Source organism: Hydra vulgaris, chromosome 15 (genome assembly GCF_038396675.1).
Source record: "Hydra vulgaris chromosome 15, alternate assembly HydraT2T_AEP".
NCBI lineage: Eukaryota > Metazoa > Cnidaria > Hydrozoa > Anthoathecata > Hydridae > Hydra > Hydra vulgaris.
The window spans coordinates 28,862,095-28,876,757 of NC_088934.1; the positions used below are offsets into that span (position 1 = coordinate 28,862,095).

The 14,663-nt window shown below is 25.8% G+C and overlaps 1 protein-coding gene across 1 annotated transcript in view; it reads left to right on the forward strand.

Moving 5' to 3' along the window:
• LOC100199171 (cleavage and polyadenylation specificity factor subunit 1) overlaps nucleotides 1-9,402 on the forward strand; it is a 102,872-nt gene extending 93,470 nt beyond the window's left edge. The window contains exons 36-40 of the mRNA XM_065819897.1: nucleotides 413-460; nucleotides 3,532-3,678; nucleotides 3,829-3,958; nucleotides 4,706-4,844; nucleotides 9,250-9,402. Of these exons, the coding sequence (XP_065675969.1) occupies nucleotides 413-460; nucleotides 3,532-3,678; nucleotides 3,829-3,958; nucleotides 4,706-4,844; nucleotides 9,250-9,297 (512 nt within the window). The 3' untranslated portion in view covers nucleotides 9,298-9,402. The remainder of the gene's footprint in view (nucleotides 1-412; nucleotides 461-3,531; nucleotides 3,679-3,828; nucleotides 3,959-4,705; nucleotides 4,845-9,249) is intronic.
• The last annotated feature ends 5,261 nt before the right edge of the window (nucleotides 9,403-14,663 follow it).

The following is a 14,663-nucleotide window of genomic DNA, read 5'->3' on the forward strand; positions in this document are numbered from 1 at the left end:
TTAAAACTGAAACCATACAAAGATTTAACATTTTTTATATAAGTTCTTAGCATTGCATGTTTTTAATAAAGGTTAATGATATATTTAAATATATTGTTTTGTTTTATTAAAGTCATTTGCTTCCCCAAAGTGATTGCAGCCCTTACTTTACTCTTTTTCTCCAAAACATAAACTTTGATAAACAAGACCTCTGCATTGAGAAACAATTTAAGTGATGTACTACTAGAGGTGTAAGAGATAAAACTAGCATACAAAGCAGGCACTCTACTACTATTACTGCATTACATTTGCACATTTTTAACCAAAATGATTAACATTAAGATGCTTTACTTTTACTTTAAATACAATATTTTTTATTTTTTTAAATGAAATTTACTATACATTATTAATTAGTAAGAATTTTTTTTTCTAGTTTCTGATGCTGAACGAAATATTGTTATATTTTCATACCAACCAGAAGGTAAATTTTAATAATGATTTTAAGTTTGAGACTCAAAAATCTAAAATATCCAAAAAAAGTGATTATTTTTATCTAAAAAGAGGTTTGGTTACCAAATTGATTACCAAATTAATGTTGTTGATTATTATTATTTTATTAGAGGTGGTTTGGTAACCAAAGGTTTACAATAATATTATATTTGGTAATTTTTTGAAAACGTTTTATAATAATAATAGTATTATTATTAATTCTTCAACATACTAAAGTTTTTGAAATTGTTTTGTATTTAATGCTTTGAAACGTTTTTTTTATGTTAAGAAAAAAGTTGTATGCAATATTTGCATCTTTGCTTGTAGTTAAAAGTTTCTATTAAATTTCTGTTGATAATACACAAAAAGTTGGCTGTTAAGTATGTACTTACATGTTTTTTGCAAATTTTCTGCAAAATATTCTGCAAATTTTCTGCAAAATATTCTGCGAAATTTTCTTCTAGAATTAAAGAGTTAGTTATAAGAAACTTTGCAACATGATATTAATAATAATTCTTAAAAATATTTGAAAATGCTTTAAATGGCTTGACTAAATATTAAATTTGATTGTGTAAAAATAAAAAATTTCTTGCTAATGATGTTGCTAGTTGGAAATATTTTTTTGATAATAAATAGTTTATTATTTTAAAATTTAATTATTAAGAGTTTATTATTTTAAAATTAAAATTATATCGCTGTATATATAGTTTATTAAAAAATAATCGCTGCAATTTAACTTGAGTTATAAAACTTATGTTTTGTGCAAATTTTTGATGCAGCCGTTTATTTAAAATTTAATTTTGAGTAAAAAAAAAAATGGTTAGGAAGGAAAACCAAAAAAACAGTTCCAATAAAAATGAGCTTATATTTTTTTAAGAACAAATATTTAGTAATATTTTTAAATAAATCTGACAGTTAAGTTAAACCCAAGCATTAACTTTAATTTTAAGTAACTTAAGTATATTTTTTAAATCAAAATTAGGTTATATATTTTTAACATCTAAATTAAATTATAAATTTTTTTTATCAGAATAAAATTATATATATTTTTATTAAATTAGTTTTAATTTAAATCATATATTTTTTATCAGAATTAAATTATGTTTTTATGATCTTTGCTTTAAGCTTAAAAAATCAATCATTACAATAAAATAAAAACAAAATAAAATTTAAATTTAAACTTTTTTGTTGTGATCTTCTTGAACTTATTAAATAGCTTTATAATTTCAAGAAGATCACAATATTACAGTGACTCCTTAAACAATCAGAAATCCTTTAGAGAACAAGATTATAGAGGTAGAGTTCAAAAAAAACTTTTTTTAACTGCAAAACAAGTGAAATGTCAATTGGAGTTTGCAAAGAAGTACAAAAACAATGCTGATATCATATTAGAAAAAAGTTTTGTGGTCAAAATACAAGTCAAAATACAACCTGGTCTCATTGGATGGAATCCAAAAAAAGTGGCAAAAAAAAGAGAAGCTTATAAAGTGAGTTTTTTTATTTTATTTATTCACCTCACAAAGGCAGAAAAGGCCATTACAGTCAAGGAGGCTACATTTGTGGTAACTACCCTCTTTCAACTCTATAACTTCGAAACACAAACCTCATCAAACAAGGCCACTGCACGGATAAACAAGTTAAGCGCATTTCATTGAAGCATCTATTTTGACATTTATTGATGACAAAATGGATGCTTCAATGAAATTCTTAAAGCCAACTTGCAACCGTCTACTAAAAAATTGAGAATGGGAAATGATTTCATAATCCAGCAGGATAACAATCCAAAACATACCTTTAAGGAAACGAAGCTTAAATACTTAAATACAAATACCATCAATGTTTTGGAATGGCCGTCTCAAATTCTGAACTTGGATTTTGAATCCAATTGAAAATTTATGGTACATTTTGGACAGAAAAATTGGGGACCGAGCATTTAGATGCAAAGATGACTTAAAAGAAGCTATAATGAGACCATAGGATAATATGACAACAGAAGAGATCCAAAATTTGGTCAACTCAATTCCAAATCATCTAGTTAAGGCCATCGAGGCCAAACAAGGCTTGATACTAAATTCCATGAACTTTGATCAGCATAATTTTTGAACTGGACGATTTTTTTTTTGCCATACCTTTTTAATTAGTTTTTTAAATTTTCCATCATACAAAAAAACTATGGTTTTTTTTGAAAATCTCATTGATATTTTGTTAATGATATTTTAATCTATTTTTTAGATGCAATTTTTGTAAAAGCTTTAGTTGTTTAGTATAAAAATTTTGGTCATAAACATAAAAGATGTGGGTTTTTTTTAAGTACATGATTTTTTTTTATATATACTGTGTATATCATCACTTAAAAACTCGGCTTAAGTGACAAGAAGCAAATTTTTCAAGAAAGTTGTGTCCATTTCACACATAGCAATAAAAAAAGTTGTTATTACTTTAGATTTTTATATCAACTCATTAAAAAGTCATTAGTTTTTTCCCTCCAAAAACGTTATTTGTGTGTATGGATATATTTGTAGTTTATTATTCATAATTCCACACTTAAGCAACAGTTTTCCATAGTAACATTTTGAAAGCACCAGAGCTTGAGCCAAGTTAACTTGGATGTTATTCAATATAAAAGCATCAGAGCTTGAGCCAAGTTAACTTGCATGTTATTCAATATAAAAGCATCAGAGCTTGAGTCAAGTTAACTTGCATGTTATTCAATATAAAAGCATCAGAGCTTGAGCCAAGTTAACATGTATGTTATTCAATATAAACATATAAATTCAAACTAAGGCATTTTATATGTTTTTAAATTAACTTTTGTCCATTGTATTTTGAGACGCACAGAAGGGACGTGAAATCTTTTTTCAAACCAAAAAATGCATTTTACCAAATTTTTCTTTACAAGTATTAATCATGATAAAGATTATTTATAAATTAATAAACTTTAAAATGTTGACATGGACTAATGCACAAAATATGAATGTCATTTTAACTTACATGTTAATTTAAGAATAACATGTTAGTTAACTTGCATGTTATTCAATATAAAATAGTGTTATTTTTTTTTAGCGCTTGAAAGTTTTGGTGGTCATAGACTTTTGCAAAAAGCAGATATCAACATAGGATCACATGTAAACACAATGATGCGTATAAAACTTATACAAGATGAACAAAGTCTAAGCAAAAGTTCTGAACAACGTCAACTCATTATTTTGCGTAAGTTTTTTTTTTTCAATTTAATTTAAAAAGTAATTTATGCATAAAGCAGTATTGATAATTTTTTGGTCATATACATAACATCATTTAAATTCATTTTTAACTATTCTTTGGTTATAAAATTTTTTGGTTAACATTTTTTTTTTGTAGCTACATTAGATGGCAGCATTGGCATTCTCTTTCCATTATCAGAAAAACCATTTCGTAGGTTGACTATGCTTCAAAATAAGTTAGTTGATTGTTTACCTCACAAAGCAGGTTTGAACCCAAGAGCATTCAGGTGAATATTTAACTGCAGATAGTTTTACGATCTAATATGAATTAAAGTGTATTCTTGTATTCTTGTCTCCTATTTTTATAATCTTAAGAAAAATACATACATAAATACATACATACATACATACATACATACATACATACATACATACATACATACATACATACATACATACATACATACATACATACATACAAATATATGCAAAAAAATATAGAAAGCCTGTCTGTGCTGTTTTTGTTGCACAGTTTATATTAGTGACCAGCATGTAAGATTTATCTCTGATCTTGGGCTTATATAGGAAAGTCATATTCTAGAGTACCATGATGGATTTAACACCTGTACTTGGTTTTATATTTGACTTAATATTTAAAGCCCTAATGCATTTCAGATACAAACATTATCTAATTTTTTTGTTACTTTCTAGAGTAATCATTAAGAAGCAATCTAGTTGTTAAGCAGCAGTTATAAATTTTCCTTTTTTTTTTTAACCTGTTGCTCTATAAATTGCATTTTTAATGTTTTTTAATTTTCTTAATTTTTTTTTTTAAATGGATGATTACCACTTATTAAAAAACTATTAATAACAAAAGTTAAACTTTGATTTTTAAAATTTGTATTGTGTTTAATGGGTTTTAAAAAACAAAATACTTTATTAAAAAAAAACAACTAAACAACCAAATATTAACAATTAACTAAAATACAAACATTTTATGTGCATGTTATAGTATAGTTTATCTTAACTCACAGGGCATTAGATGTACCTCTTCGCACTCTCACAAATCCTCATAGAAATATTTTAGATGGACAGTTATTAGATAAATATGCTCAACTTAGTTTTCAAGAACGGTTTGACATTGCGAAGAAGATGGGAACAACTTCTGGACAGGTAATAATTTAGCAATGGTTAAAATCTTTTTTGTTTGTTTTTTGATTATATCAACTTGATATTGCATAGTAAATGCTTAAAATTCTCTGACATCTTTAAAAGCTTTTTATAGTTTTAAAAGCTAATTATAAAAATTTAAAAAAAAAACCTTGAAATTTGATACCCAACATTTATATAAAATTATTTGAAAATGATTAGCAACTTTTCAATATGATTAATAAATTAAAGTTTATATTTTTTCTTAAAAAAAATCATTATTATTAGGTATTTTTAAGCTAAACCTCAACAACAAGATAGCAACATCACCCAGCATGGTGGCAAAAATTTATTTATAAAATCTCTATTATGATAAAATACTCTTTAAACATTTTTTGTTTAAATCTTTTTATTCACAAAGAAGCTTTTGGATTTTAATCGGTAATAAATCTAATCAAGACACCCATGGCATTCATATTAACTTTAATTTTAAATGATTTATTTTTAAAACTTAATTTTTATTTTATAATTTCTTTTATAATAAAAAGTTTTAAAATTCTTTTTTCTAAATTTGAACTGCGATATATTTTGGTACCACCAGATAAATCCTTATTACAGAGGGTACATATAGTTATAGAATACATCATTTATAGAATACATGCTGCTGTCATGAATATGAAATTTTAAAAATTAGTTCATAAATTGTAGAGTGGTTAATAATCAAAAAATTAATACTATAAAATATACTTCTCTCAACAGTAAATACATGGTTGTAGCACATAAGTATAATAGAAGGCTGGTACCAATGTTTTTGTTTTGGCTAGATCCCTTATATTATAAGAAGCCTCAAGAAAATGGTGACAAAATATCATCCCTTTTTAAAAACATGCTACTAAAAATCATTTAACACTTATTTTTTGTAATTAATGAAGTTTATGCTAAATGTTGTGTACTACAAAATCACATCATTTAAAGTAACTTTTAAAGTTACTTTAAATATAGAGATATATAGTTAGTCTTTAACTTTATGATTATATCAAATAACAGAAAAATGCAGTGGTACACACGGTACCCAAAATGCTGAATGCTCTCCTGATCCAGAAGCTATTTTAACTACTGATTCTTCTGTTAGAGTAAAACTGAAAGCACTTATGACACGTACAGCTGATAGAATTGTAAAAATGAACAGAAGCAAAATTTTGAAGCACTTAAAAAAATACAACAAGCAGCAAGATTTTTGGGGCTTGGATGAAATATTGGGTCAGACGCAACATAACCAGAAGATTAATAATGCTAATAACTGAGGTACCACTGCTTTATTGGCAACTGTTACGACTCCATTTACGCTATTTTCTTATGTAAATAAGAACAAAATATTTTGGTTAAATACGTCACCTCAAAATATGAGATTCCATTGTCCAGTGGAGGTTAGATTACATAAAAGAGTCTAACTAATATCTGTCAAAATAAAATTATAAAAATTTCTCTATTAGGTATACTATATATATATATATATATATATATATATATATATATATATATATATATATATATATATATATATATATATATATATATATATATATATATATATATATATATATATATATATATATATATATATATATATATATATATATATATTTATATATATATATATATGTATAGATATAGATATATACATATATATATACATATATATATATATATATTTATATATATATATATATATATATTTATATATATATATATAAATATAAATATATATATATAAATATATATATATATATACATATACATATATACATATATACATATATATGTATATATGTATATGTATATGTATATATATATATATATATTTATATATATATATATATATATATATATATGTATGTATGTATGTATGTATATATATATATACACATACTATCAAAAATGAACATAATAAAAACTAGTTTGTTTTCTTCAGATTCTTCGAAAAAGAACTGTTAGCTTCCTCTGAAACAATTTAAAAAAAGCAAATTTATGGTGTAATTTTTGTTTTCATCCAATTAGAGCACATTTTTAAATGTACCTGCAGCACATGACATGTTTAAGACTAAAAAACGTATTAATACGTGTTACTACATGTTTTAGACGTCTTAAACATGTATGGTGCCCGCTGGGTTGTCGCTCTAGGTAAATATGAATTTAAATCTTTGGTAAAAACTGAATTTATTTGTGTGAATTTTTTTTTTACGTTTAGCGTAAATTGATAATTTATCTCAAATGTTATCGGGTGTTATCTTTTTTAATACAATTTTAAGTTCTACACTTGATGAAGTATTTAATGACTGGATTTAAAACATCTATCTAACAGGAAAATCAATTCCATAATACTGTTTCCATAACAACTTTCAATAATCTAAAAAGTTTTCAATCATAAACTTGTTATCAAAACGAGGCTGTGAAAATGATTAATATATTGTTCTCATAAATTTTTTAGGAGTTGTTTAGCTACAAAGTTAAATCTATTATTAAGTAATTACGTTGATAAATACTGCAACCATGGAATCATATTAATTAAAAGGGAATCATACTAGCCTACTCTAAAAATGATCTGTTTCTGCTGATTCCATTTTAGTTGGTTGCAAATAGATCAACTGATTATGTTGCAGAGTTATGTTGATATCCTATCAAGCTAAGAGATGTTTTTGAAGTTTCTACTTAAAGAAAGATAACTACTAATAGATAGATCAATATAATAACCACTAATAAGTTGATTGTAAGATTTATTTAAAAAACTCATTTAAATATATCAAGTTACTGCTGATAGTCATATAACAACGCAGCAAATATTTTTTGCAATACATTATGGTGGAAATTATAAAGTAAGGAAAAAGATCTAATTCATACCATGTGCTGCTTATTCGATAAATTTAATTTATTCGATGCTATTCAATGCTTTGTTGAAACTCTTAATTTTATTGAATGCAGAAATTATAGAATGATGATGTAGTTTACTATAATTTGGTGTTCTAGCAGAACACCAAGTTAACAAACTTACAAATTTAAATCTAACAAAAGCGTAAAATATAGTTTGCAACTTTATTTAGGGGAAATGGGTGCAGCTTGAACAGGGTAAGCTATTTAAAAATGCATTTGTAAAGCGTTCTTTAATTAAAGTTTGTAAAATTAAATATTTTGAGAAGATAATATGTTGTACCCTCTCAGATGCCACTTATCTTTCCTGATATTTGACTTAAATTGGGCAATCTATATGATTCGTTTGTTTTTAAAGACAAAACCTAAATAATTTGGTATAAAGTTGTTTTTCAAAGGATTTTTTCCAGACTGCGTTTCTAGCAAGTAACAAGTTTGTGTCATTTATAAGATAAAAATAATTCATACCATTTATGAAAAGGTTGTTCAAATTAGTTATTTATAAGTTAAAGTCAAAAAGTTACCTAGTTCACCATTAGTCACGGCTTCTTTATATTGTTTTAATTTTAATCTAAAAAAAAAGGAAAGATTAGGCGTGGTTTAAAGTAGCTTTATATATGTTATTTTTAAACATTTTTTGTTTAGAAAACACCTTTTCACCTTGTGTGAAAATGCGTACAAATTTGTAAGCCAACTGCAGGTTGGTAAACACTCTTAATCGTGATTCATAATTATTTTCTTTCATAGTTTTGAAACTAAGAGGCAGGAAAAACACTAGAAACATTTTTAATTGCCTTTTTCTCATTTTTCTTCAGCTTTATTCGACTTTTCATTTAATTTACTCTTTACTTTTCATTTATTTTCTTACTTTTTTAATAACTTCTCTTACCTTTACAAAGCTAAAAACTTTATTTTTAATAACTTCTCTTACCTTTGCAAAGCTAAAAACTTTATTTTTAATAACTTCTCTTACCTTTGCAAAGCTAAAAACTTTATTTTTAATAATTTCTCTTACCTTTGCAAAGCTAAAAAGTTTATTTTTAACAACTTCTCTTACCTTTGCAAAGCTAAAAACTTTATTTTTAATAACTTCTCTTACCTTTGCAAAGCTAAAAACTTTATTTTTAATAACTTCTCTTTTGAAAAGCTAAAAACCCTAAAACGGTACTTATCAAGAAAAGAATACTTTTAGTTATGAATTTTCTCTAATTGTCTAAATCTTCAATCTTTTTTTGTTTAAACTGAAATTACCTTTGATATTTAGATACTTGTACGTTTTAAATATTTAAAAACGTGTTTGAAATTTTTCAAAACAACGATGTTTTCAAAAATCGAGTACTTCTTAGTTTTAATAATAGATTTAAATTGACTCTTAGTAAAAATGAGTTCTTAGTAAAAATGGGCTCTAGATGATCCCGATGACCACTACAAGTACTAAGAATAGTTAAAATTATTGGTAGAATGTTATGAAAATGTTGAACTAATATCAAGAAATTTCATTTAGATATTGGATGACATGATGGATATTGAGCGAGCTTCAAATCATTTATAAAAAAAAAATTGATGATTATAAATTAACCAAGAGCTCTAATGCATTGGCGATATCAAAAAGTATTTCTGCTATGTAAATATTTTCAAAAACTTATTAAAAAAGAAATTTTTTTTTGTCTTTTTTTATTTTTCATTGACTTTCTGTAAAAAATTTTAACTAGATAATGTTGTCGTATTTTACTTTGTTAATAAAAAAAAAAAAAACTTTACGCTAGTAAAACGGTTTGTACAAGTTATTTTTAGAGCTTTTGTACTTTTAGCGCATGTCGTAAAAGCGGTATTTTGATACCCGATTTAACCAGACATTTATTCTGGTATCGAAATATCCCTGCATTGGATATATAAAATATATTTTAAATTTTTTCCTAATTTAGTTTAAAAATATAATAATAAAGCATTGCTTGTTCAACTCAAAATAAAATTCATTATTATCACTCTTAGATGCTTAATACACGGGAGGGACGTTTATTAATTTTTGGAAATTTTTCCCACCTACCCCAGCTTATTATTAGCCCTCCCCCTCTCCCCTATTTATTAATTTTTACTTAAAAATATCTCTAAGCCAGAAATAAAATCAGAAAATATATACATTAGTCACTAATAAGAATGAAAGCTTTATTTAAAAATCGTCGACCTTTAAAAAGTTTTATAAATCTCGTTTTGTCAAAAATTAAGTTTTCGTTTATTTTTCATCATAGTATATCCCTCGCCCCCTCCCCTATTTATTCCCACCCACCTTGTGAAACAGTACGAAAGTATAAATTTTTATGACCAAGAACATAATATCTGTTTATTAAACAATACTCAAAATAAAATTCTTGAAATATTTTAACAACTGTAATACAGTGAATTCCCGATATCTCGAACCCGGATAACTCGAACTTCCAGTAACTCAAAGTACTTTCAATTTCCCCTTGAACCTAATACCTAAAAACCAATACTTTCTCATAAAGATCACTTGATAACTCGAATCCCCGTTAGTTAATTTATTTAAAAACCTTGCATTGCAATGTAAACAATATTAACAGTTTTGATGTTAGAATAGTTTTTATACAAGTTATACTAACGTGCGTTGGTTCTATAATATTATTATAGAAGTGTTTTACAATGACTACTGTCGCTGTAAAGAGAAAGATTAACACAAAATCAATCAAAGAAATGAACACTGTTTTAAAGGAAATTGGAAAAGAATCGTCAAAGTCTTAGTTTGCTATAAAGTATTGGTTTCCAAAAATGCTGTCAACATGGATCAAAAATGAAGAAAAATTTTCGAATCAATGAAAACGCAAGATCATTTTCAAATTTAGATAATTATGTGCAGAGAGTAACTTTTGTGCAACTGATATGATTACTACATGGAAGGAAAAAAGTCTTACTACTATTGTATCCATGTATAAAGTTGATGAAATTTATAATGCAGGTAAATTTAGATTATTTTTTCGTATGCAACCTAATAAGTCACTAATTCTTCAATATGAGGCTCGTAGAAGGAAAGCTTTGTAAAATTCGATTGGGATGGCCGCAGCAAATGCAGCCGGTGATAAAATTCATGTTTGTAATGTTGTTCATGTTGGTAAAGCAAAATCACCTCGTTGCTTCAAAAGAGTTATGCACTTACCTTGCAGGTACAGAAATCAAACTAAACTGAATGGATAGCGTACTGCTCGAAGTGTTGATACGAGAAATGAACACAAAGTTTACAAAAGAAAAAAAGAAACCAGCGTTTATAATAGATAACCGCCCAGAACACCCGATGATTGATTAATCTAAAATCTATTGAGCTTATTTTTATTTACCACCGAATACCACGTCAAACAATGAATCAGGGCATTATATGTTCTTTGAAAGTTTATTACAGATCTTTTGCATTACAGATCTTTACAGAGACTGGTCGTAGCTATCAATAAAAAAAAAAATCTTTCTATTTTTTCGATTTTCGATGCAATCAAAATGCTTGATCTTGCATAGTAAAAACTGTAAATCTCCACCATTGTTGATTGTTCAAGCGGACACTTGTCGGGAAAACTAAATATCTTCACTAAATCAAGATATTTGCAAATTTTAAGGGAGTTTTATAATTTTCAGTGTGTGGAAAATTATAAAATATCAAAATAATTTTATTAAAATGATTGCTTTACTTATGAAGTTCAAACACTAATTCTAATTTTAATTTTTTTTTTTAAATTAGGTTTGCATGCATGATAGGTTTAAAAATTTAAAAAATAAAGAAAATTATTTAGTTGGAGATTTTCTGCTAATTCCAAAAATAGTTTAAAATGTTTTACTCTGTTAAAAAGTTAAAACGGAAACAAGGTACCTTTTACCTTAAACCAGACACTATAAATTCCCCTAAAATCTAAAAAAGTCCGAAAAAATTTAAAAAAAACTTACTACTCAAAATTAATTAATAAGGTTAAAAATGACTCAAAAAGCACTTAGTCGATAATAATAGCTTGTATAAACAACAAATAATAGCTCATGAATTCAATAAATATTTCACTGAAATTGGATCAACTCTGTCAAGTAAAATACCAAAAACCCAAACCTCATTTTATGATTTTTTGATACCTATTGATAAAGATATTTGCTCTGAAGAATTATCTGCCGAACTATCATTTGATGAGTTTGAAAAAGCTTTCAAATCTTTAAAAAAAAAATAAAGCACCTGGTGCAGATGAAATAAACGAAAATGTTGTTATAGATTGCTACAAACAATTAAAAAATATTCTTTTTAAAATTTTCAGAGCATCTTTTCATCAAGGTATTTTTCCTGAAAGTTTAAAACTTGCTAGGGTTACCCCTATCCATAAAGAAGGTGACAGATCCAATATCAGTAATTATCGTCCCATCTCTGTTCTTTCTATATTTTCTAAAATTTTAGAAAGAATTATCTTCAACAGAGTATACAATTATTTTAACTACAACAACTTACTTCATGACAATCAGTATGGTTTCAGAAAAGGGAGTTCAACTGAACATGCCATTATTCAATTTATGCATAACATCTCTGAATCTTTTAAAAAATCTCAACACACGCTAAGGGTTTTTATTGACCTATCAAAAGCTTTTGATACGGTCGATCATCACATTTTAATCCAAAAAGTTAAACATTATGGTTTAAGTAATAAAATCTTAAAATGGTTTGAAAGCTATTTAACAAATTGAAAACAACTTTTGTTTAGTAATGATGGTTAGCAAAGTGAACTTCTGTGCATAACCTGTAGTGTCCCTCAAGGTTCTATTCTTGGACCACTACTATTTTTAATCTATGTAAACGAATTGAACAAAGCTTCCAAATTGAAAAGTATAATGTTCGCTGATGATACTAATCTTTTCATATCCCACACTGATATTTATGAACTCTTTTCAACTACAAACAAAGAACTCAATCACATTTCTAATTGGTTCAATGCAAATAAATTAACTTTAAATACTAACAAAACAAAATGGATTATCTTTTTACCAAATAATATGCCTCAAATTTATATTGATGAAACGATAATAAAAAGAGATACCGTTACAACATTTTTAGGTGTTTATCTTCATGAGAATATTTCTTAGAGAAAACATATTGATCATGTAAGCACAAAAATTTCCAAAAATATTGGCATTTTAGCCCAAAATTATCTAAACAAAAAAAACATAACCCAACTCTATCATTCATTTATACACAATTATATAAATTATGCAGTCATCGCCTGGGGAAGTACGGAAGTTACTCTTCCTGTTTTTAAAATTAAGTTAAAAAAATTCATTCTCTCTATGGACAACATTCTAAAATTCTAATAAAAATGTATGTAAAATGTATTTATTAAATCTTCAGCTTATTATATATTAAAAGGTGTTGTATCTTTGCATAATGTAAATACGCTAAATTTTTAATATATATATATATATATATATATATATATATATATATATATATATATATATATATATATATATATATATATTATAAATAAATATTTTTACTTTTTGTTATAATAAATATGTTATAAATAAATATTTTTACTTTTTATGGTTCCGATGATAAGATCCATATGATCTTCTTTCGGAAACCTAGCTTTATATTGTTAGTACGCTGAATTGTATCCTTTGCGTAATTGTATTACGACTAATGTTTATGTATTACGAATTATGCAACAAGACTAACATTGTAAACTAAAAAAAATTAAAATGTTATTATTTTGTTGTTTATTATTTCTGTTTATTATTTTTTCACACTAATTGAATAAATTAAATTTTTTATTTTTTACACTTTTCGTGTTAATTAACTTTGTGCTTTTACATTTCAACTGTTAAAGTTAAACTACAAAAGTACACAAAATAAACTATAAATACGCAGGCCATCGTGGAGCAATAAATACGCTGGCCATCGTCGAGATCAGACTTGTTTTTTTTAAGCTTTGAAAACCAGGACTAAAACTTTTCTAAAGAATATTTTTAAAGTTTTGAAAAAATATTTATCGATATTTTCATACTTTAAACGTTTTAAAAATATTAACAATAACAAAAAAATATGATATTTTAAACGGAAATAACGATTGAAATTAAAAAAATACTGAAAGAAATGTTCTTAGAAAACAAGAATTAAACAGAATCTATTTTGAAAAAGCAAGAAAGAAAAATAAATAATAACCATTAAATACAAAAACAACTAACGATCGAATAGATAAAATTGAAAAGTCGCTTGCGGCTGAGGTAGCGAGTATTGCAGAAAGTTTAAATTTTTCCCGACAAACCTTTAGATAAGAATAAAGAACTTCTCCGATTCCCAACAGAATGAAGAAGTGTTAAGTAAAGGAGTAATCAAAGATACATCGATTATATTATATTATAAACAAACAAAAAAAAACAACAATTTTTGGATCGATTATATTATAAACAAAAAGCTATGAGAAATGGAAGATAGGTCCAATCTAAGAGTGAATGGAAAAAAAAGAAAATGAAAATAAAAACTGGAATGACAGCAAAATAAAAGTTAAAAAAAATTTACGAAGAAAGTTTAGGTTTGAAAGGTATTAAAGGCGTATTGAACCGGATTTAGAAGTAAAATGAGGCCAAGGACAATAGCTTTAAAACTTCTAGATCAGGGTTGTCCAACGCGTGGCCCGCGGGCCAGAAGGTGGCCCTCGTCAGCCTATGGCATGGCCCGCATATCACGGTCCATTAATTTTGAATTTTTATTTTAATAAAAATTTCAAATAACAATAATAAAATAAGTTCTACAGCAACAGCATATTATTTATATATTTATAATTCGAATTATACATTCGATTTCGATTATACTTTCACTATATAAATCCGCATTTGAAATAATAAAACGCGCGCTAAAGAAAAAACATTATTTTTATATATTTAATAAAG